The 25,625-nt window shown below is 44.5% G+C and overlaps 1 protein-coding gene across 1 annotated transcript in view; it reads left to right on the forward strand.

Moving 5' to 3' along the window:
* The window catches only part of TCF25 (transcription factor 25), a 49,643-nt gene extending 35,566 nt beyond the window's left edge, over positions 1–14,077 (forward strand). Inside the window, exons 8-18 of the mRNA XM_060787941.2 lie at positions 490–589; positions 1,311–1,404; positions 2,752–2,844; positions 3,159–3,264; positions 5,289–5,448; positions 5,844–5,931; positions 9,380–9,538; positions 11,627–11,717; positions 12,045–12,124; positions 12,371–12,443; positions 13,849–14,077. Coding sequence (XP_060643924.2) covers positions 490–589; positions 1,311–1,404; positions 2,752–2,844; positions 3,159–3,264; positions 5,289–5,448; positions 5,844–5,931; positions 9,380–9,538; positions 11,627–11,717; positions 12,045–12,124; positions 12,371–12,443; positions 13,849–14,013 — 1,209 coding nt within the window. The 3' untranslated portion in view covers positions 14,014–14,077. The remainder of the gene's footprint in view (positions 1–489; positions 590–1,310; positions 1,405–2,751; positions 2,845–3,158; positions 3,265–5,288; positions 5,449–5,843; positions 5,932–9,379; positions 9,539–11,626; positions 11,718–12,044; positions 12,125–12,370; positions 12,444–13,848) is intronic.
* The last annotated feature ends 11,548 nt before the right edge of the window (positions 14,078–25,625 follow it).

The following is a 25,625-nucleotide window of genomic DNA, read 5'->3' on the forward strand; positions in this document are numbered from 1 at the left end:
TCAGACTGTCTCAAGACATCTTTGCCTTGGGAACCAGCAATCCCAGAATCCTCCTCAGTTTCACTCTGGCTAACTGCATTTTCTAGGCCATCATCTGCATTCACAAGCCCCTGAGAATCAACAGAAACCTGATCATTAAAGTCAAACATGGGAACCTCTGAAGGGTCCTGATCCTGATCATTCTCCTGTGACACAGAGACAACCACAGGCTGAACCCCCCTACACAGGTTTTTAAACAGAGGTCATCTGGCAGAAGGGTTTGGATGGTGTCTTCCCAGAAGACATAATGGGGTTAGACTGGGTGGCTCTTGGGGTCTCTTCCAACTCTATGATCCTGTTCTTGGGGTATTAGTGTAGCTCCGTAGCCTCTCACGGTTGCCCAAGCACCCTCTCACCATTGCCCCTTGCTCTCTCCATCCTCTTTCCCCTCCTCAAACTCACCAAGGTCTGTCCTGATCCATTCACCAGCTTTGTTTTCTTTGCCGACAGCTTTTGCTCCAGATGAACCCTTCGCACGTGGACTCCCTTCTGCAGCTCAGCGACGTGTGCCGGATGCAGGAAGACCAAGAGATGGCCAGGGACCTCATTGGTAAGATGGAGGCCCACTTGCAACTAAACCCCCCCACCGACCCACCCAAAGAAAATATGGCTCCTTACATCATGGATCCCTGAAGGATTTGGGAGTAAAGGAGGCCTCCTAATTCTGGTTGTGGTTTTCATAGCCGGAATCACTGGGCTGTTGTGAGTTTTCCAGGCTGTATGACCATGTTCCAGAAGCATTCTCTCCTGATGTTTTGCCTGCATCTATCACAGGCATCCTCAGGTTGCGAAGTCAGTTGGGAACTAAGAAAGTGGGTTTATGTAACATCATTTTTAACTTTTCGATAAGGTTATGGTGCAGTTATTTCCAATAGGTTATGGATTTTCCAATACAGCCAGAAGTCCGCATGATCTCCACCTGATACAAATGGGGCTGTGTTGCCGATGGAAAGAAATGTCTTAAGCAATGAGTCATGTTTCTGCAGAAGTGCGGTTGCCTTTTGCCTCTGGGGCTCTGGAAGAGAAAGAAAGGCCTCCCTTCTCCACTGGCCAGGCCAAACCCAAATCTAGGCAGTCTTAATAGCCTCATTGGGTATCCATCATTTGGTTTGGGCTGTTGATTGTTTTCTCATCTTGCCTTGGGATGTGCATTATGTGTTGTGTAAAGAGAATGTGTGGCCTCGGGTTAGTTTAGGCAGAAAGTGTTATGTATAAAGATGCTAAATGGAGCCAAGCTCAGCGAGGCTTCCTTCCATCACCTTCTTTTCCAGAGAGGGCCCTCTACACCTTGGAGTGCGCCTTCCACCCGGTCTTCAGCCTCACCAGTGGGACCTGCCGCCTGGACTATCGGAGACCGGAGAACAGGTATTAACCCACCACCGCTCTTCAAAGGAAGGTGGCCAGTGGAATACCTGGCGTGTTCACTGCTGAGCTGAATGTAGAAATAATAATAACACTTTATTTATATTCCGCCCTTCTCCCCATGGGGATTCAGAGCTGGTTACAGCATATAAACAGACACAGGCAAACATTCAGTGCCTTGTTGCAATGAAATACAATGAGACACAAATACACAGACAAAGGCAAAGGCTTCCTCTTTCATTTTTGGCTCTGGAGGCAGTGCTCAGCTCTGGGAGAAGCCGAGGAGCCTGTGTTGACTGTAGACACCTCCTGTTTGGGTGGCCAGCATGACTGGAGCATCTTTTAGCCTTTTCCCGCTGAAGCAGTACCTATTGATCTATTCACATTTGCATGTTTTCGAACTTCTAGGTTGGCAGGAGCTAGGGCTAACAGCGGGAGCTCACCCCGTCCCATGGATCCAAAATGCCAACCTTCAGGTCGGCAGTTCAGCAGCACAAGGTCTAACCCATTGCGCTACCTGCGGCCCCAATCCATGTCCATCTTTTGGACTACAGACCCCACAATCCCCCAACCAACAACACTGTTTGTGTTTAATAAAGAGTTTGGTACGGTTGCTTTTTGGAACGCTGACTTCAATAATCTCTCAGCCATTCCTAATGGGGAAGAGCTCTGGATTTGTACTGGACTTCACTGCCACCAACATAATCTTAGTTGGATTGCTGTGAGTTTTCCAGGCTGTATAGCCATGTTCCAGAAGCATTTTCTCCTGACATTTCACCCACATCTATGGCAGGCATCCTCAGAGCTTGTGAGGTTTGTTGGAACCACATATATATAAACCCTGCTTGCCTTGTTTCCAACAGACCTCACAACCTCTGAGGATGCCTGCCATAGATGTGGGCAGAACGTTGGGAGAAAATGCTTCTAGAACATAGCCAGACAGCCCGGAAAACTGAAATCAACCTAGTGATTCCAGCCATGAAAGCTTTCAACAATACATAATAGTCTGTTGTGGAACCATGTCTTTATAGAGTCCTATAATCCTAGAGTTGGAAGGGACCCCCAAGGGCTCTACCAGACTCCTAGTCCAACTTCTCTATCAGCAGGAAGACACCATCCAAGCCCTCCCAACAGATGCCCATCCAACCTCTGCTTCAAAAACTACAGAGAAGGAAGGAGGCTCTACCAGACTCCTAGGCAACCCATATTTCACTAGAATTGGAAGGGACCCCCATGGGCCATCTAGTCCAACCCCCTTCTGCCAGCAGGAAGACACAATCAAAGCCCTCCCGACAGATGGCCACCCAGCCTCCATTTCTCTTTGTGTCAAGCGTTTTCCTTTTCTTCCAGAGCTTTCTACCTGGCCCTCTTCAAGCACATGGTTTTCCTTGAGAGGAGAGGCTGCCCTCGCACTGCCCTGGAGTTCTGCAAACTTATCCTGAGGTAAAACAACACATTCTGAGGATGTTGGCCTCTCTTTTGAGGGTAAATGCAGGGCAGGGGCACCTAGCTGTCCCCTGTCTCCATAGCCAGGGAGATGTGTCTTGCACAGTAAGGTGAAATGGTGTCTTAGTTTTGTTTTATTGCAAGGGGTGATCTGTTTCTGTGCCTGTGATCTTTTGATTGAGTCCGCGCAGAGGAATGTGCATCTGCTGCTGGCTGGTCTTGAGGCAACTCAAAAGGTGCCATGTGCTTCCTTTAACATGTTGGTTTTGTAATTGGACTTGTTCCTTTCCATTTCTCTCCCCTTCCTAAAGTCTTGATCCAGAGAACGACCCCCTGTGTATGCTGCTGGTCATCGATCTGCTGTCCCTCCGAGCGAGAGAGTATGCCTTTCTGACCCGCCTGTTCTGTGAATGGGAGGTAAGGAGGCAGGTGGAGGGTTAAAGGTCTCTTGGGGCAGTGGTCCTGCTGATGCCAAGCCTGCGTGGGCGAGGGCTGCACTTCCAGAGGGTCCGACCCAGCTCCCTCCTCCTTCCCCCTCCCTGAAAGAAGCAAAAAGTGGGGTGTGAATCCTACTCAAAACAAGGACTGCTTCTGTGCCTCATTAAGGCCCCTCCTTTTGCCCCGAAGTGAACATTTCTGGTTCGGACAAGAGCAGAATTGTGCCTTGAAACCTCTGAGGGGTGCGTTTGCATATGCCTTTCTGTTTAAAAAATGCACACACTCTAGGACATCTGCTTTGAGCAATTTACTCCCTTTATTTTATTATAGGATCAGAGGGAATAGAGACCCCAAGGACCATCCAGTCCAACCCCCAAGAGATGGATGAATGGATAGATATCTAGAGAGAGAGAAAGAGAGGGAGAGAGATTATCCTAGAGTTGAAAGAGACCCCAAAGGCCATCCAGTTCAAGCCCCTAAGAGATGGATGGATTGATGGATGAACGGACGGACAGATAGATAGATATAATCCTAGAGTTGGAAGAGACCCCAAAGGCCATCCAGTTCAAGCTCCTAAGAGATGGATAGATTGATGGATTGATGGATGGACGGACGGACAGATAGATATAATCTTAGAGTTGGAAGAGACCCCAAAGGCCATACAGTTCAAGCTCCTAATAGATGGATGGATTGATGGACGGACGGATGGACAGACAGACAGATAGATATAATCCTAGAGTTGAAAGAGACCCCAAAGGCCATCCAGTCCAATCCCCTAAGAGATGGCTGGATGTACGGAGAGACAGATAAAGAGATAGATAGATAGACAGACAAACAGAATCCTATAGTTGCAAGAGACCCCAAGGACCATCCAGTCCAGCCCCCTGAGAGATGGATGGATGGACAGATAGATAGAATCCTAGAGTTGGAAGAGACCCGAAAGACCATCCCGTCCAACCCTCTAAGAGATGGCTGGATGTACAGACAGACAAAGAGAGAGAGAGACAGATAGACAGACAGACAGAATCCTAGAGTTGGAAGAGACAGAGAGATAGAATCCTAGAGTTGCAATAGACCCCTAGGACCATCCAGTCCAGCCCCCTGAGAGATGGATGGATGGACAGATAGATAGATAAACACAATCCTAGAGTTGGAAGAGATCCAAAAGGCCACCTAGTCTAACCCCCTAAGAGATGGCTGGATGGACAAACAGACAGATAAAGAGATAGATAGAATCCTAGAGTTGGAAGAGACAGACAAATGGAAAGATAGATAGATAGATAGATAGATAGATAGATAGATAGATAGATAGATTCCTAGAGTTTGAAAAGACCCCAAGGAATATCCAGTCCAACCTCCTAAAATATGGATGACTGGATGGACAGACAGACAGACAGACAGATAGAATGAATCCTAGAGTTGGAAGAGACCCCAAAGGCCATCCAGTCCAACCCCCTAAGACATGGATGGCTGGCTGGATGGGTGGATGGATGGATGAATGGAGAAACAGACAGATAGAATGCTAGAGTTGGAAGGGACTCCAAAGGCCAATCCCCTTTTGCCATGAAGCAAGACAACACCCAAGCCCTCTTGCCAGATGGCCATTCAGCCTCTGCTTAAATTTCTCCACAGAAGGAGACTTCAACAAACTCCAAAGCGATATATTCCACTGTCAAACAACAGAGACCAAAAAAAAAAGTGGAATCTCTTTTCCTGCAATTCAAATCCATGGCTCCATGTTGGTCCAGTCTCAGGAGCAGCACAAAACAACCTCCCCCTCCTCAATAGGACCTCCTTTTTAGTATTTAAACAGCCTTCTCTTCTCCAAACTAAACATCTTCAGCTCCTCAGAGGGATCCATAGATCCCCGACCCTTAACCATTTGGGTTGCCCTTCTCCGGACACATTCTACCTTGTTGGCAGCCTTCTTGAAAAGTAAGGAGCGTTTTTTTTCTCCTCTTTTCTCCTCTTTTTTCCTCTTTTCCTCCCATCTCTCCTCTCAGGGCCATCGCAACCTCTCCCAGCTCCCCAATTTTGCCTTTTCCGTGCCTCTGGCGCATTTCCTTCTGAGTCAGCAGGAGGATCTCCCTGACGTGGAGCTGAGCCAGGCCCAGGAAAGTGCAGCCAGCCTCATCCAACAGGCTCTGATCATGTTCCCGAGCGGTGAGTGCGGCATCATGAAAAGTTCAAAACTGTACAGGTGTTTTTCTCTGAGTCAGGCTTAAGACGTTTAAGCAGCCCTCCTGCAGCCAAAAGCCAGGTTCCTGAGTGAACTGACACATCTTCCCAAGGAGGATTACTCTGAAATCAAATGAGTTCCCTGGAAAAATTACTAAAGATCTTTCTTGTGTGCTGAGAGCTACTGGGAGTCGTGATCCAAAAAACAAAAGACTGCGAAGTTACTTATAAAAAGTAACTTTTGATAAAATTATAAAAAATGGTAATGTTACTTGAATGTTTAGAAGAGATGCTGATGTCTGGACAACACCGCTGCCTTGAGTTCGCAGTGCCTCCAATCTCGAAATCCAGACCTGACGCTTTTCCCCTTCCTTTCCCAGTTCTAACGCCTTTGCTGGATCGCTGCAGCGTTCAACCGGATGCCATGGTGGCCTCCCACCCATTCTTCGGACTGGATGCCCAGTTAAGGTCAGGAGTGTGGGGCAGGAAGAACCCTTTGGGGTGAAAGAGCCCTGTGTTAAATTGGGGACCTAGGGAGTCATACGAATAATATGGCAATGGTTTTGCAATCCTTTCCATTTATTTATTTATTTATTTATTTGCGACATTTATATGCCGCCCTTCTCACCCCGAAGGGGACTCAGAGTGGCTTACAAGATATATATACATACAATATATGAAATTATTAGCATAGTACAATATCAGTATTATTTATTACTATATTGTACTACACCATTATATATAATATTTATCTATCTATCTATCTATGTATATAATAAAAGTCAAAGTTTGTATGCGGAGGACAAAGGTGTGGCGGTGTGGCGGTGTATGTGCCAGCATTCTGATTGGCCAGCCTGAAAGTTCCAAGATTCTGATTGGCTGCCGCTGTGGTGCTATTTGGATATGGTCTCTGATTGGCCAGCTTTACAGGAGCCCCTGGTGGAGAAAAGGGTTCGTGACAGAAACGGAGACATGAGAGAAAGAGATTTGCATATGGTCTCTGATTGGCCAGCCTCAATTCCAAGATTCCAAGATGACAAAAAGAGGAAAGGAAAAGGCCAGGAGCTGGGTCAGAAAATTACCAATACAGACCAAACTTGGCACACAAAGCCCCCATGACCCACTCGACATCCTACTGCAGTTTGGAGGAGGATGAACCATGGATGATGGGACTTGCAGTACCATCACTCACATTCTGAGACCGCTGTTAATCTCATCCAATGACTGATCAGGACCAAATTTGGCACATAGACCTCTCATGACCCACTTTACGTCCTGGTGTGGTTTGGCTGGGCATGGACCATGGATTATGGGACTTGCAGTACCTTTGCTCAATTCCTGAGACCACTGCAACACTCATCCAATTACCAAAAAAGACCAAACTTGGCACACTGAGTCTCCATGACGCACTCTACATCCTGGTGCTGCTTGGAGGAGGATGGAACATGGATGATGGGACTTACAGTACCTTCACTCACATTCTGAGACCTCTGTGAACCTCATCCAATGACTGATCAAGACCAAACTTGGCACACAGACCTCTCATGACCTACTTTACGTCCTGGTGTCATTTGGAAAAAATTAGAGACGGATGATGGGACTTGCAGTAACTTCACTCACTTTCTGAGACCACTGAGACCCTCGCCAATGACTGATCAAGACCAAATTTGGCACACGGAGCCCCAATGACCCACTCTACATCCTGGTGCACTTCCGAGGAGGACCATGGATGATGGGACTTCAAGTACCTCCACTCCCATCCCAAGACTGCTACAACCCTCATCTAATGACCAATCGAGACCAAACTTGGCACACAAAGCCCCAATGACCCACCCTACATCCCGGTGCTGTTTGGAGGAGGATGGACCACAGATGATGGGACTCGCAGTACCTTCACTAACTTCCTGAGACCACTGAAGCCATATAAATAACTGATAAAGACCAACCTTGATACACAATTCCTTTCTCAAATAACCCGGGCAGCGCCGGGTCCCCAAGCTAGTAATATTATACAATATTATATTTATACTTGTGGGATTAACATAACTCAAAAACCACTGGATGAATTGACACCAAATTTGGACACTACACCCTTAACAGACCAGTGAGTGACCATCACTCATAACCCCCCCGAAAAGAGCAGAAAGGACTTAAAAACCCCCAAAATGACAATACAGGTGCAGATTACTAACCATGGAGCCCTTGCTCTGCAGAGATCAGGAATGCACTTTTCTCACGTGCTGCCTTCGAGCTCAACTCTTTTCCAGCCTATGTCTAGAGGGGAGGAATGAAGGAGGGAAAGGGGGAAGGAAGGAAAGAGATTAGGAGGGAAGGAAAGAGGGAATGAAGAAAAAAAAGCAGAGAAGGAAGGAAAGAAAGAAAGAGGTAGAGAAGGAGGGAAGTCAACCCTTTAAACAATGTTTTTATATTGTGAAATGCTATTTTAAATTGTAAGTCGCTCGGAGCACCTTGGTGGCGAGTGACTAATTAAGAAATAAAGTGAAGTGAAGAAGAATTAGGGAGGGAAAGAAAAAGGGGAGTATGGAGGAAAGAGGTAGAGTAGGAAGGAGAGAAGGAAAGAAGGAGAGAAAGGGAGGGAAGGAAGGAAGGAAGAAAGAGAGAAGGAAGGATGGAACCAAAAAGCAAAGGAAAGAAAGAAGGAAGGAAGGAAGGAAGGAAAGAAAGAGGTAGAGAAGGAAGAAAGGAAAGAAAAAGGGAAAGAAAAAGGGGAAAGGAAGGAGACAAAGAAAAAGGAGAGAAAGAGGGAGGGAAGGTTAGCCACAGCAACACATGGCGGGTACAGCTAGTCTATATAAGTAAAAATGTAATGTTCGTTTGTGGGAGTAACATAACTCAAAAACCACTGTGGAGGTTTCATTGAGAAAAGGTCTGGCGTTGCTTGCATGTTATTGTAAGCTGCCTTGAGTCCTCATGGGGAGAAAGGCAGTGTAGAAATAAATATTATGATAACAACAACAACCATTGCTTTTACTAACTCGGGTGGGCTTGGTTCCTGTAATTTATAGATATGTAATCTAATCTCTGAAGTACCTCAGGTGATACATTATGACTAGGAGTGAAAATTTCAATTTCCCTCACTTACTGTTTTTCCTATATGTTTGTGTTATTCCATGTCTGTATTTCCAAATGGAAATGCAAGTGGCCTCCATGCCTCTTCTCACCTGTGCAAACCCCAAATGGAAAAGCACAGGTCAAGCACTCAAAGAGACGTGTCTCATTAGGCTCCTTGGTTCTCCCATTGCTTTAGTTCTCTCTTCCCTGAAACGGAAGACTCAGCAAATGCCTCTATTATTATTTATTTATTTATTTATTTATTTATTTAGGGCTTTTATAACCCGTCCTTTCTCAACCTCCGCAGAGGGACTCGGGACGGCTAACAAAGTGGCTCCCCATGGCGTCCACATCAAAACATAAATATACAATTAACAGCAATGTAATAATAACAATATAAAACAGTGTAAACAATATAAAACCGTATAAACAATATAAAAACAGACAACAAATAGTCTGTGGTTACCAATTTCAATAATTATCCAAGGGCAGTCCATCAGTTCTAAATAAGTCAACACATCAGTAGGTCAGCCTAATCTCCAAAGGCCTGAGCCCATAGCCAGGATTTTACTTGTTTCCGGAAGGTCAAGAGGGATGCAGCAGATCTAATTTCACTCGGGAGGGAGTTCTACAGCCGAGGGGTCACCACAGAAAAGGCCCTGTCCCTTGTCCCCGCCAGACGCGATTGTGACAATGGGACAATGAGCAGGGTCTCCTCAGATGATCTTAGGGCCCTAGCTGGATCGTAGTGGGAGATACGTTCGGACAAGTAAACTGGGCCAGAACTGTTAACTGGGCTAGAACTCTAAGCTGCCAGGTGCAAATCTTGGCTTTCCCTCCGCAGCTCTCCTCCTGCGCTGAACCAACTGGTCTCCCTCTACCTGGGGAGAACTCATTCCCTCTGGAAAGACCCTTCCGTCATGTCCTGGCTGGAGACCAATGTCCATGAGGTGCTGAGGAGGGTGGACTCCAAGGACCCGGCGCTGGACGAGGCGGAGCAGAAGTGAGTGACCAAGACCACCTGTGCAAGCACAGGCCAACTTCAGTCCTCCCTCCAGGTGTTTTGGACTTCAACTCTCACAATTCCTAACAGCCGTAGGCTGATAGGAATTGTGGGAGTTGAAATCCAAAACACCTGGAGGGCTGAAGTTGGCCCATGCCTAGTATATACATATAGCAGGATATCGAACCTACAATCATTCCTGGTTTTATTGCAAGTCCGTAGAAAATAATACTTCACGTTGACTCTCATGGATGGAGGTCCTCTGCTAGGCTTTCATTGGCCAAAGAGACATTTGAACCCAGGTCTCCTAGTTCTGTGTTTAATTCTCAGTGTTTATTATGCTGTCGGTTTCAAACCATACATTATATTTTTAGCATTGTTAGCTGCTTTGTGTCTCCTCTGAGACAGGAAAGCAGGGTAATAATAATAACAACCTTAGTCTGTGAGAAGCTTCGGTGAGAGTGCCCCAGGTTGTGAAGCCTCATGTGTGAAGCTCCAGTGTATAAAGGCTGTTGTGTGTAAAAAGCTACCGTGTGAATTTCCATTATAAGTTCGTTGTGAGAGGAGGCTCTGTGAGAGCAAAGCTGTTTATCTGCATGAGGAAGAAGCCCAACATGGAAGCAATGAAGGAAGTACAAAGGACTTTGTGTTGTGGAAACCCTGTTTAATAAATAATGCAACTACTGTATTTTCTGGCTCATAAGATGACTGGGCATATAAGATGACCCCCAACTTTTCCAGTTCTTTTAGTAGTCCCAGAATAGGGACTGCAGTTGTGGGCAAGATATTTCCTTATATTTCCTTATAGAGAGTTTGGGATGTATTTTCTCTATAAGACTACCCCTCTTCCAACACAACAGATAATGGGGATGTGTCTGTGGCCGTTTTTGAGCTCCCCCCACCATATGCGGCGACTGCAGATTCTTCAGTCTGGTTCGGAAGTTTCAGCATCTGCCCTATAAGACGACACCCGACTTTTGAGAAGATTTTACTGGGTTAAAAAAAGTAGTCTTATATGCCAGAAAATACAGTATATTATTTTGCTACAAGGAAAATCCTCCTGTGGAAGAGATGATGATGATGATGATGATGATGATCATCATCATCATCATCATCATCATCATCATCATTTATAACCTGCCACCATCTCCCCAAAGGGGATTCGGGGCGGCTAACATGAGGCCAAGCCCAAAATAATACAACATAATAAACACACAATAACAAAATACATCATAACAAAATATGAAATAACAAATAAAATCAACAATATAAAACAGCATAATGAAACCAGACACAGAGGCGGGCCAAATGTATGAGGTAAAATGTTAAAAAGTTAAAACCCTGGGCGAGATAGAGATGAGAGTGCATTTGTAAGGGAGGAGCCGTGGGATTTAGCCATTTTAGGGGCGGGAAGGTGCTTTATTCTGTGGGCAGCTATAGGCTAAAACAACCAGATGGGTTGAGTGGTCATTCTCGGAAAGCACATCAGAAGAGCCAGGTTTTTAGATCTTTCTTAAAAGCAGCTAGGGTGGGGGCTTGCCTGATCTCCCTAGGCAGGGAATTCCAAAAGTGAGGGGCCACAGCGGAAAAGTCCGTCTCCCTCGTTCCTATAAGACGAGTCTGTAATAGAGGAAGGGGCGAGAGAAGGGCCTCTTCAGAGGATCAAAGAGATTGTGCAGGTTTGTGGTAGGAGATGCGGTCACAAAGGTAGGTGGGTCCCAAACCATTCAGGGCTTTGTAGATAATAACCTGCACCTTGAATTAGGACCGGAAGATGTACGGCAGCTATCAGTCTGTGTGTTTTTGTTCTTTTGATCACTTTCAGCTACTGGTGCTGGCTCACGTTTCTGCTAATAAGTTACTCTGCTGTGCATTTATGAGGAGGGTCTTTTGTTAAGAAGCCCACTCTCCCCACAAATCTCCCTAATACCATATATGTTTGTTTTGTGTGTATTGGGAGAGGGGAATATGGAGTACCATTTCCAATGGTACACCCTGTGCTCAAAAGGTGGTGGGAAATAACCCTTCCCTGCACTTTCTAGCCTTTCTCCAGAGTGGTCACTACCTGCCTCCCTTTTACTTTCTCAGGCGAAAAGTGAGGTACCAGAACGCTCCCAGGAACGTCTTTCGCCATGTGATCCTCTCGGAGATCCGGGAAGCGACGGCCGCATTGCCTCCGGTGAGGGCTGCAGGAGAAGCAAGTTGCGTTGGTGGTCATGGGACTGCGGTCCTTGCCATTCCAGCCAGGTCTTGCTGGTCCCTTGGGTAAAATGGAATGAGTGGCATAGAACCCCTGAGTAACTTGGAAAAATTGGTCTTTTATTTCACTCCAAGCATGGCTGGGTGAGTTGAAAAGCCAGAGTAGAAGGGGGTTGTCTCCACAGCGGCAAAGGCTGTCTCCATCCATCCTTCCTTCCATATATGGGACATGAGATGCAGAACTACAGCTATATAATACAGAGACCTGACCTCTGACCCTGGACTTTGCATTTTTGTCCCTTCCCAGGAAGTGACCTCTCAGCCCATCATGGGCTTTGATCCTCTCCCGCCTCTGGACTCCATTGTTTCCTACACAAGGCCAGAACGGTAAGGACACTACTCTCTGCTTTTCCCATCCGTTCTGAGGGTTTCTCTTGCTGGGTTTAGTCTTTGTCAGTTGCCAACATGTCATCCTACAAAGACCTCAAGCACTTGTGGCCAATCCCTTTTTCTGGGGACCAGGGATAAATGATGACAAAAGGCAGGCAATACAATTCTAGATCCTTTTGTGACCCAATATCCTTCCTTTTTTCCTTTCTTTCTTTCCTTCTTTCTTCCTGTTCTCCTTTCTAGGCCGTCTCACCCTGCCAATGAAAGCACTTTATCGCTCTTCTTTCGCTCCCTGTTGCCAAACTACAACTTGCAGGTAGGTCCTATGAGGGGAACAGCCCTGTCTACAACTGGGGCAGATTTCAGACATCAGGGCTCCATGTTCCTTTCTTTTCTCCCCTTGGGATATATCCCTGGATAAGTAAAAAACTTACTTTTAGTGTTGCAGTTAATACAACTCTCTTTTTTTTAGAGAAAAAGTGGGAAAATAATAATAACAACAACAACAACTTTATTCTTGTATCCCGCCGCCATTTCCCCAAAGAGACTCAGGCGGCTTATGCACAGCACAAGTGCCTAAAAACAAAACATGAAATAAAGCACAATATAAAATGCAATTCAACAAAACATACAGTCATATAAAGCAACTTAAAACTCAAATAACAGCGCTCATCAATTGAATGGTCCTTATTTATTATTTATTTTTTATTTAGCGGTTTTGTATACCGGTCTTCTCACCTCTGTTCGAGGGACTCAGGCCGGTTTCCAACATCAATATTACAGACAGTCATTAAAACATCATATTCTAAATCACACTAAAACATTAAAATAGCAAAATACAATCATATAATTACAGTGGTCAGTTGTCATCAAAAATCATTATTCGTCGTCATCCATCCATATATCACAGGATCATGGCTCATTCGTCGAATGCCAATCCCCAAAGCCAAGCTGTTTCCTGAACGTTAAGATAGAAGGGGCAGTTCTGATCTCCAGTGGAAGGGAGTTTCAGAGTCGAGGGGCCACCACCGAGAAGGCCCTGTCTCTCATCCCCGCCAGCCGCACCTGTGAGGCCAGTGGGATCGAGAGCAGGGCCCCTCCAGACGATCTTAGCAATCTTGATGGTTCATAGGGGAGGATACGTTCGGACAGGTAAATTGGCCCAGAGTAGTTTAGGGCTTTATAGGTTAAGACCAGCACTTTGAATTGTGCTCGGAAGCTGATTGGCAGCCAGTCAGACATTTTTGTCCTGTCCACAACCTTAGACATTTTTATCCTGTCCACAACCAACACATTACAGAAAGAACCATGTCATTATTTTCTTTTAGATACTAGCCCTTTCAATATTATTTTCCTAAGACTAGGGCCCTTCCCACAAAGCTGAATAAAATCCCACATTTTCTGCTTTGCACTAGGATATATGGCAGTGTGGACTCAGATAACCCAGTTCAAAGCGGATATTGTGGGATTTTAATAAAAGAGTAAAATAATAAATGTAATAATAGCAATAATAAATAGAGTAAAATAATGTAAATGTAATAATAATAATAAAGAGTAAAATAATAAATATAATAAAGATAATAATAACAGAGTAAAACGTTGACTCGAGTATAAGCCGGGGGGGGGGGGGTGTTCAACCTAAAAAAGGGGTTAAAAAACTCAACTTATACTCAAGTATATATATACATATATATATATACACATTGCACACTGTATTTCAGGGAGAAGTTGGGGCCGGTGGGGAGGAAGGCCCCGTTGCTGGACAGAACCTGAACCAAGGCGTGAACAGACTGATGGCTGCCATGCGGGATATGCTGGCCAACATCCAGTTCCAGGAGCCGCCGCGGGACGAGAACCCCGAGGGTGACGGGGGCGAATGGGACTGAGCCTTTTCCTCCCTCTTTCTCATGTGTTTTTCCTTTCCGTACAATAAAAAGAGCCGCAAGAGTAGGGGCCTCTCGGTGCCTTTCCCACATATGTATATACACACGCTCAGCGTATTGGGGAAAAGGGGAATGGGTCCCTTCTTAACCGAACGTCATCTTGGAATGTTTGAATACATTTACCTTATTGGACTACAGGGATCAGGAAATTGGATTCTATATTCTTGTAGGGTTTTTTCGGGCTATAGGACCATGTTCTAGAGGCATTTCTCCTGACGTTTCACCTGCATCTATGGCAAGCATCCTCAGAGGTAGTGAGGGTTCTATGTTTTTATTCTTTCCAAAAGTTAAAAAAAAGTATTTTTCCCCCCCCAGGGATGTTAAGAGTAAATGGGGGGCAAGGGTTTTTTTCTGGCTAGAAGCGCAAATGTACTCATATTTCAAAACCAGCTCTCAAAGTTTCTTTTTTTGTTTATTCCTTCAGTAGTTTCCAACTCTTCATGGTCTGAAAAATATTACAAACATATATACTAAACTATTAGAATGGGCTACAGAAATGGAAATAATTAAGGAAAACATGATTAAATGGGCCTCCAACATAGGTAGATCTATAAAATACAAAGAATGGTCTAGAAAAAAAATGAAATACACATATGCTACAGAACTTAAAGAAAATTGCTATAAGATGTTCTACTGGTGGTATATGACACTGGAGAAATTGGGATTAATGTATAAGAATATCCCAAACAAATGCTGGAAATGTGAGGCTGAAATTGGAACGTTCTACCATTTGTGGTGGACCTGCCCTAGAGCTAGAAGTTTTTGGATTTCAATTCAAGAAGTACCCATATATTCTAGCATATAAGACGATCCCCAACTTTTCCAGTTAAAATATAGAGTTTGGGATATACTCGCCATATAAGACTACCCCTCTTCCAACACACACCAAATAAAATTTTTAAAAGCATCAGATTTGATTTCAATATGGGAATTTTCCTATTACTGTACCTCCTTCTCTGCCTCTCAGATCTCGCACATGCGCACCTGCACCGCTTCACTGCAGTCTTCAGGAACGAGATCTGAGAGGCAGAGGAGGAGGTACGGTAATAGGATACAAGGGCGGGCCAGACAGGTAAAAGAGGTGTGTTTTTCTGGGCCCAGGGCCACTCTATCTCTTTTTTCCATGCCTGCAACTTGCTCCGCCCCTCACTTATACCTTCCCGGTGAGGCACCCCTTCACCTCACCATCGGGACTGCATTAAGCCCACGAATCCTGATGAATTGATTTTCTTCTACCGTACTTGTACAGCGTTGCCCTTAATGCTTTCATACAGTTGCTGCGTACGGCAGGGACGCGGCCACTGCCATTTTTGAGCTCCCCCCCCCCCCCCCACAATATGCAGCAACTACAGATTCTCCAGTCCGGATTGGAAGTTTCAGCACCCGCTCTATAAGACTACTCCCGCATATAAGACGACTCCCGCATATAAGACGACTCCCATGCATAAGGATACTCCAGCGTATGAGACAACTCCCGCGTTTAAGATGACCCCAGACTTTTGAGAAGATTTTGGTGGGTTAAAAAGTAGTCTTATACGCCAGAATATATGGTACTTCAAAAAATTCTCAACGCTAAAATACAGATGAAGCCGGAATATTTTCTGTTAGGAATTACTGATGAGGTCATACAGTTAGACACTAATGAAGACATTCTTTTCACATATCTGATGACAGCAGCTCAAATAGTCTATGCCAGAAAATGGAAATTGAAGGAAATGACTCCAGTAGAAGAATGGCTAAATAAAGTCTGGGAAATAAAGGACATGGACAAATTGACTTTTTATTTGAAAACCAGTTAGGAGAACTGATTGGAAACAGTTTGAAGACTATATGAAGAATACATGAGAAACTGGTCAACAATTATTTACCAGTGAAGATAAAACAGGAGAAGAAGATAGCAACTAGAAATGCAAGCCGATAAAGGAAAAATGAAACTCATTTAGATGATGACACGGAGAAGAAGATTGGGAAGCCAAGATTCCCTTTCCCCCCCTTGTTTTTCTTTCTCCCTCTTCTCTACCCTTCCTCCCCCCCCTTTCTCTCTCTCTTTTTTCTCATTTCTTCCCTTTTTCCTCCCCAGTCCCAACCCAACACTTTCCTGTAGTATTTTATGTATTCTTATTTGGAAAAATCTTAATAAAATCATTTTTTTAAAAAAGGGATACCATCTACAGTGAAGAGTAGAAATATCACACTGGCAACAAAGGTCCTCATAGTTTAAGCAATGGTATTCCCCGTAGTAACCTATGGATGTGAGAGCTGGACCATAAGGAAGGCTGAGCAAAGGAAGAGAGACGCTTTTGAACTGTGGTGTTGGAGGAAAATCCTGAGAGTGCCTTGGACCACGGGAAGATCCAACCAGTCCATACTCCAGGAAATAAAGCCCAACTGCTCAGTGGAGGGAAGGATATGAGAGGCAAAGATGAAGCCCTTTTGCCACATCATGAGAAGATAGGAAAGCTTAGAGAAGACAATGATGCTGAGGAAAATGGAAGGAAAAAGGAAGAGGGGCCGACCAAGGGCAAGGTGGATGGATGGCATTCTTGAAGTGACTGCGAGCCCTTCCACACAACCCTATATCCCAGAATATCAAGGCAGAAATTCCCACATTACCTGAGTGTGCACTCGGATAACCCAGTTCAAAGCAGATAATGTGGGATTTTCTGTATTGTCAAAACTTTAAAATCACAACAGCACAACAACAGAGAGGAAACGAACAAGGTCATCTCATCACCTCTCAACAAAAGTTTGCTCCAGGCACTGTCAGGCCATTATATGCTAATCAAGGTGGTCAGTTGAAACATTCACACTCCAGCAAACAAGGGTCCTTTGTCCCACCCTGGTCATTCCACAGATATATAAATCCTTTTTCCTAGTTCCAATAGACCTCACTACCTCTGAGGATGCTTGCCATAGATGCAGGCAAAACGTCAGGAGAAAATGCCTCTAGACCATGGCCATATTGGCCGAAAAAACCTACAACAACCCTGGGATTTTCTGCTTTGATATTCTGGGATATAGGGCTGTATGGAAGGGCCCTGGCTTGACCTTGAAGGAACTGTGGGTGGCCATGGCCAACAATGAGTTCTGGTCTGTATTAGTCCATGAGGTCTCAAACAGTCAGAAACAACTGAACAACTAAACAACAACAATATATATACATACTGGGGTATGTAGCTGAAAGCAGTTGGCAGAAGATGCCAAAGTGGTCCTTTGCCATCCAGCCCTTTCTTTTGCCTTTTACCTGCTTTGAAAGTGACCATCAAGAACAAGGTCAAGGAAATGCCCATTTTATTAATGTCGTGAGTTGGATTCAAAGAAACGGGGAATCATGAAGACAGTTCTGCTCCAGTTCTGCTCTATTTGGGGCTTGAAGCCCAAAGAACACGTTGGCCATGTGATGGTTCCCTCCTTCCATTTTCATAACAAACCTGCAAAGGTTTCTTAGAATTGGAACTATCCTCTTCTTTCATTAGGAGAGTTAAACAAGGGCAAGGCTTCCAGGGATTTTCTCTCAAGGGAAAACCAGTTCAGGGAAAGTCACTTTATCTCAGAAAGAAATCTCGTTTTGGAGGTTTTTTTAAATATCATGCTTATTATTTATACCCTGCGTTTTTCTCTCCACAAAAGAGACTCCAGGCAGCTTGCATCAAAAACATTTTGGTCCAATTTAAAATCCCGAAAATATATACAAACATTAAAATAGTATAAAACATCAATGGTATTGGGTTGTTGTAGGTTTTTTGGGCAATATGGCCAAGTTCTAGAACAGTGTTTCTCAACCTTCCTAATGCTGCGACCCCTTAGTGCAGTTCCTCGTGTTCTGGTGAACCCCAACCATAACATTATTTTCATTGCTGCATCATAACTGTAATTTTGCTAATGTTATGAATTTTAATGTAAATATCTGATATACAGGATATATTTTCATTCACTGGACCAAATTTGGCACAAATACCTGATACGCCCAAATTTGAATACTGGTGGGGTTGTGAGGGATTGATTTTGTAATTTGGGAGTTGTAGTTGTCGCAGATGAATTTATAGTTCATCTGCAATCAAAGAGCATTCTAAACTCAACCAACGATGGAATCAAACCAAACTTGGTACACAGAACTCCCATGACCAACAGAAAATATGGGAAGGGTTTGGTGGGCATTGACCTTGAGTTTTGGAGTTGTAGTTCACATACACACAGAGAGTACTGTGGACTCAAACAATGGAGGATCTGGACCAAGCTTGCCACAGATACTCAATATGCCCTATTGTGAACACTGGTGCAGTTTGGGAAAAACAGACTTTGACATTTGGGAGTTGTAGTTGCTGGGATTTATAGTTCACCTATAATCAAAGAGCATTCTGAACCCCACCAACAATAGAATTGGACCCAACTTTCCACACAGAACCCCCATGACCAACAGAAAATACTATGTTTTCTGGTGGTCTTTGGAGACCTCTCTGACACCCCTCACGACCCCCCCCCCAGGGGTCCCGACCCCTAGGTTGAGAAATGCTGTTCTAGAAGCATGATGTTTCGCCTGCATCTATGGCAAGCATCCTGAGAGGTTGTGATGCCATGAAAGCCTTCGACAGTACATCAATGGTATTGATTGAAAATGAGCAATTGAAATACTTTAAAAAATGTGTTCAAAGCTAAACACAGCACTGCCTAACTTGAACTTAAACGTCTCAGGTCCATCATTTGGGTTTCCTCCAGGCTTGATTCGCCCTAAGGTCCTTTAATTTGTTTCTAGTGGTCCATTGAATCCCCAAAACGCCTCTACCATAATGTTTCAAATGACCCCAATCCTGCTGACTTCCATACAGAAATAGCTGGAAAGGTGGATTTCTATTGCCTTTATAATGGTCTGAGTTACTATATGTTACTGAGTTACTATATGAAATGCAAAGATACAGAATGAGGGGTCATGCCTGTCTTGATAGCAATCCAGTGGAAAAAGATTTTTGAGTCCTTGTGGCAAGCAAGCTGAGCATGACCCAATAATGTCATGCAGCAGCTAAAAATCCAGTGGGATTTTGGCCTGCATCCACAGGAGTCTAGTGTCTAGATCCAGGGAAGTCATTTTGTTGTTTATTTGACTTCGTGACCTCCTGGACCAGCCCACGCCAGAGCTCCCTGTCGGCCGTTGCCACAGCCAATCTGAATCATGATCAAGTAGCAACAGTAAGAATTGACCACAGAACAACAGACTGGTTTCAAGATTGGGAAAGGTGTACGGCAGGGTTGTATACTTTCACCCAACCTATTCAATTTGTATGTAGAACACACCATGCAACGTGCAGGGCTTGATGAATGCAAGGTTGGAGTTAAAGTTGCTGGAAGAAACATTAACAAACTTAGATATGCAGATGATACCATTTTGATGGCTGAAAGCAAGGAGGAGCTGAGGAGCCTTACTTACTTAGTTACTTAGGTGATCCCTTGTTGTCTGAGTAGGATAATCCTCCAGGGTGGGTCCGTAGCTGACTATGGAACCCTATTCTTAATCTGCATCGTCTCCTGCAGTGAGGGCATTGGTTTCCAGGTGGAAAGCGGTCTTGGTCGGGGTTGGCTTGACGCGCCTTCCTCTTGGCACATTTCTCTCTTTCGCCCTCCATTTGTGCCTCTTCAAATTCTTCAGCACTGCTAGTCACTGCTGACCTCTAGCTGGAGCACTCACAGGCCAGGGCTTCCCAGTTCTGTGTCTATGCCAGAGTTTTTAAGGTTGGCTTTGAGCCCATCTTTAAATCTCTTTTCCTGCCCGCCAACATTCCGTTTTCCAGTCTTGAGTTTGGAATAGAGCAACTGCTTTGGTCGAGCATCCGGACAACGTGGTCGGTCCAGCGGAGTTGATGGCGGAGGACCATCTCTTCAATGCTGGTGGTCTTTGCTTCTTCCAGCACGCTGACATTTGTCCGCTTGTCTTCCCAAGAGATTTGCAGGATTTTCCGGAGGCAGCGCTGATGGAATCGTTCCGGAAGTTGCGTGTGACAACTGTAGACAGTCCACGTCTCGCAGACATATAGCAGGGTTGGGAGGACAATAGCTTTATAAACAAGCACCTTGGTCTCCCTACAGATGAGGAGCCTTATCAGCAAGATGAAAGAGTAAAGCACAAAAGCTGGATTGCAGTGAAACATTGAAAAAAACAAGATTATGGCAACCAGGCTGATTGATAACCGGCAAATAGAGGGAGAAAACGTGGAGGCAGCGACAGACTTCATATTTGCAGCCAGGGAAGTCATGTACCCCTGTATTCTATTCTGTGTTGGTCAGACCACAGTTGGAATCACACTGTGTCCCATTCTGGGCATCACAATTGAAGGGAAATGTTGACTCTTAAGCTGGAACATGTCCAGACAAAGAGGGCAACACAAATTACCAAGGGCAGTGTTTCTCAACCTTCCTAATGCCGTGACTCCTTAATGCAATTCCTCATGTTGTGTTGACCCCCAACCATAACATTAATTTCATTGCTACTTCATTACTGTCATTTTGCTACTGTTATGAATCGTAATGTAAATATCTGATATGCAGGATGTATTTTCAGTCACTGGACCAAATTTGGCACAAATACCTGATACGCCCAAATTTGAAAACTGGTGGGGTTAGGGGTGATTGATTTTGTCATTTGGTAATGCTGGAGTTGCTGGGATTTATAGTTCACCTACAATCAAAGAGCCTTCTGAACTTCACCAATGATGGAATTGAATCAAACATGGCACACAGAATTCCCATGACCAAGAGAAAATACTGGGAAGGTCTGGTGGACTTTGACCTTGAGTTCCAGAGAACACTGTGGACTCGAGCAATTATGGATCTGGATCAAACTTGGCACAAATACTCAATATGCCTAAATGTGAACACTGGTAGAGTTTGGAGAAAATAGACCTTGTCATTTGGGAATTGTAGTTGTTGGAATTTATAGTTCCCCCACAATGAAATAGCATTCTGAACCCCACCGATAGAATTGGACCAAAGTTTCCACACAGAACCCCCATGGCCAACTGAAAATACTATGTTTTCTGATGGTTTTTGGTGACCCCTCTGACACCCCCTCGCGACCCCCACAGGGGTCCCGACACCCAGGTTAAAAAACACTGATCAAGGGTCCGAAGAACAAGCCCTTTGAGGAATAGTTGAAAGAGCTGGGCATGTTTAGCTTGCAGAAGAGAAGGCTGAGAGGAGACATCGTGCGTTCCATGGATCAAGATGTGAAGGGAATTCATAAGGAGGAAGGAGCAAGCTTGTTTTCTGCTGCCCTGGAAACTAGGACGTGGAACAATGGCTTCAAACTACAAGATAGGAGATTCCACCTGAACATGAGGAAGAACTTCCTGACTGTAGGGAGGACTTCAGTTGTGGAACTCTCTCTCTCTCTGTGCCTTGGAGTGTGGTGAAGGCTCCTTCTTTGAAGGCTTTTAAACAGGCTAGATGGCCATCTGTCGGGGGTGCTTTGAATATGAATTTCCTGCATCTTGGCAGAATGGGGTAGGACTGGATGGCCCACAAGGTCTCTTCCAATTCTAGGATTCTATGTTGTATATATTGTAGAGTGGATTGTGTCTTTCCTGATAGTTGGGGGTTGGGCTGGATGGCCTTTGGGTGTCCCAACCTTGACTGAATAGGATGGGGATATTTTAACTGAGTTAGATGGACATCTCTCAAGAGTGCTTTAGTTGGATACCCCTACCTGGCAGAATGGAGTTGGGCTGGATGGCCTTTGGGTGCCCCTTCCAACTGTGATTCTCTTGTATGGATGTCCAAATGTGGCAAGCGCAAAGACACTCGTCCCTTTGAACAGTCGAAGAGCAACAATTCTCCCAAGAGTCAACTAGTAACGTTATCTTTGAAATCCATTTGGCTTTAGGTTGGTTGAGGAGGCCAAGGGAGCCTATAAAGGTGGTAAGGAACACCCCCCCCCCCCCCCACACACACACACACACAAATGTCAATTGTGCATTATCTGAGTCCTCCTTACTTGTGTTCTGCAATTTGCAAACCCAAATTCTATAGCTGTCAGGACTGATGGCTTTCCCAATTCCCCCTGCCAACAGATCCCAGTTTGAGCAAATAGGTCCCAGTTTGAACCAACTGGAATAGATCAGAAGGGGCCGGCCTGGGGGACGCTGCCTGTCCCTCTAAGAATCGAGGCCAGATCTGGCGCATCGGCTGCTCTGTTCACACTTTGAAGTCCCCCTCCCCTCCCCTTGTGTTGGGCTCTCAAAGGCCTCATTGATAGAAATGAAAACATGTCTTGTTCCAGGCAAAGCAACAGCAAAGAGCCCAGGGGGGCCAATGTGATCCCACTCAGCATCTCATGCATGCTCATGCGTGGCCAGCTGTGTGATCCAGGGCATCCCCGTGTTTGTTTGTTTGTTTGGGTCAATCTGTTGCTCCATCAGAATCCATTGGGATAGAGCCAAAAGATACTTTAATTTGGCAAATTAAAACAATATGTCATATAGAGAATAGCAGGATCTTAAGAGTTGAGAGGGACCATAAAGGTCATCCATGCAAACATTTGAAAAATGCCTATTTAAAGGCCTCCAAAGATGGAGAGCCACGTAGAAAACGTTAGCCTCGTGTATAGATGGGATCTCTTTTATTGCTATTTGAATCCACTGGTTGTCATTCTAGTCTTTGGCTTTGAGGTTGTTTCCATGTCTGTTCCGTCAACTACTTCAAGGTGGCTCTTAAGGAGTTGGAATGGGAACTGCCAACTCCTTAATGTTTGGATGTTTGGATCCCTGCTGGACCATGAACCACACAATGGCAGATCTTGCTGGAGCATGTAAGAAATCAGTGTGTGTGTGTGTGTGTGTCAACTGGGTATGAGCAATCCATGGTTCTAATGTACTCACAAAACTAGAGGGCGCTGTTGCTTTACTTCTAAAATGTTGCTAAAGTTCTGGTGGTGAAAATTTCAGAACTTTAACAAAACTTTCAAAATTTCATTATAAATAGCAGTTCTTGATTGGTTCTGTCATGAAAATCACCAATAAATAAAAATGTAATGTTCATTTGTGGGATTAACATAACTCAAAAACCAGTGGGCGAATGGACACCAAATTTGGACAGCGTACACCTAACAACCCAATGTCTTTCACTCAAAAATTTTTGATTTTGTCATTGGGAGTTGTAGTTCTTGGGATTTATAGTTCACCTACAATCAAAGAGCATTCTGAACTCCACCAATATGGAATTGAACCAAAGGTGATACACAGGACTCCTGACCAACAGAAAACACTAGAAGGGTTTGGTGGGCATTGACCTTGAATTTGGGAGTTGTAGTTCACCTACAGAGACCACTGTGGACTCAAACAATGATGGATCTGGACCAAACTTGGCACAAATATTCCATATGCCCAAATATGAGCACAGATGGAGTTTGGGGGAAATAGACGCTGACATTTGGGAGTTGTAGTTACTGGGATTTATAGTTCACCTACAATCAAAGAGCATTCTGAACCCCACCAACGACAGAATTGGGGCAAATTTCCCACACAGAACCTCCATGTCCAACAGAAAATACTTAAGGCCACCCAGTCCAAATCTCTTCACCAGGGCAAAAGAAAATCTAATCAAAACACTCCTGACAAAGAGCCATCCAGCCATAGATATAGATAGATAGATATGATTCACACACAGAGAGATATAATATCATAGATTTGAAAGGGACCCCAAAATAAAGGGCAATGATATGTTGCATATTCCAGAGTATGCAAACCAGACAATCTCCACATCAACACTGACAAAGAAACAGCAAGAAAAACTGTTTACCCACAAGCATAAAGAAATTATATAGATTAGAAACCATTATTTTATTTTCCAGATCACCAGACTGGGCCACAGCAACGCATAGCAGGGGACAGCTAGTCTATATAAATAAAAATGTAATGTCGTTTGTGGGATTAACATAACTCAAAAACCACTGGATGAATAGACACCAAATTTGGAAACAAGACACCTGTCAGGCCGAGTGACCATCACTCATAAAAACACTGAAAAACACAGCAGAAGAGACTTAAAAAGGAAAAAAAAAACAAGGAATGCATTACAACACATGTGCAAAACCACATATATACACAAACACACACATACACACACATAAACACACACACAAAATGCATATATACAGACTGGGCCACAGCAATGTGTGGCAGGGGATGGCTAGTAACAAAATAATAATGAAATTTTGAAAGTTTTGTTAGAGTTCTGAAATTTTCACCACCAGAACTTTAGCAAGACTTTAGAAGCAAAGTGCCAGCACCCTCTCGTTTTGTGAGTATTATAGAACCATTTAGAACATGGATTGCCCATGCCCAGTGTCAACTGTAAAATAAGATGCATGAAGCTGATTGGCTGGGCTTCACCCGGGGAGATGGCTGAGCCTGGGACTTTTGAATACTGTTACATTTTTCAGGCTTGAGCTGTGCAGGTATTTGCAGAGAAGCAGAGAAAAGAGAGAGACAGAATTTGGAGTGTGCTCTTGCTTCATGAGCTGCTGGAGTTGATCCACATAGACAAAGCAAGACCATTTTAAATCTCTCATAAAAGGACATTATGTGAGTCAATGGAAATGATCACATGATTGTAAATAAGTTGTTCTGAATTACGAAGAGTAAACTACTTGTTCGTTATTAATCGTCCACATGGCGTATTTTCTTTAGCAAGGAAGTGAGTGGATTGGTCAAACGTGAACTACGTGATTTTCATTTTGTCACAGATCTTACTAAGAAGTTCCTATGATAGGCTCATCATAAGTTGAAATGACATGAAGGCAAGGAACAGATCGTGTCACCACTCAGCCTTCTCTCCAAGCTGAGAGAGATCCTATCTCAGATTGGGATTTACGTGCTGCTTTAAAGTCTTAGAGGATTGGTTACTGGGAGGACAACCTGTGTCCATCTGAAATCCTTCCATTGCTTGGAACTGTGTCCAGTTCTGGGCAAAGCCATTGAAGAAAGAGGCGGACAAGTCGGAAGGTGTCTGCAGAAATGGTCAAAAGTCTTGAAAGCCATGGCTTCCGAGCCTCAGGAAGTTGGGAGTGTTTGGTTTAGAGAAGAGAATTCAAATGGCCAGAAAAGACATTCCTCCTAAACATTAGGGAGAACTTAACGATAGTCAGAGCTGTTTAACAGTGAAATATGCTTCTGCCGGGAAGTCCGGTGGGTTCTCCTTCTCTGGATGGCTATCTATCAGGAGGGGTTTAATGGTGTCAGGGGATTGGACTGGATGGCCCTTGTGGTCTCTTATATTAGGACCTGGGGGTCAGGACCCCTGTGGGGGGTTGTGAGGGAGTCTTAGAAGGGTCACCAAAGACCATCAGGAAATACAGTATTTTCTGTTGGTCATGGGGGTTCTGTGTGAGAAGTTTGGCCTAATTATATAGTTGATAGGGTTCAGAGTGCTTGTAGGTAAACTATAAATCCCAGCAACTACAACTCCCAAATGTCAAGGTCTATTTCCCTGAAAATCCACAAGTGTTCACATTTGGGCATTTTGAGTATCCATGCCAAGTTTGGCCCATTGATTGAGTCCACAGCGCTCTC

Source organism: Anolis sagrei, chromosome 8 (assembly GCF_037176765.1).
Source record: "Anolis sagrei isolate rAnoSag1 chromosome 8, rAnoSag1.mat, whole genome shotgun sequence".
Taxonomy (NCBI): Eukaryota; Metazoa; Chordata; class Lepidosauria; order Squamata; family Dactyloidae; genus Anolis; species Anolis sagrei.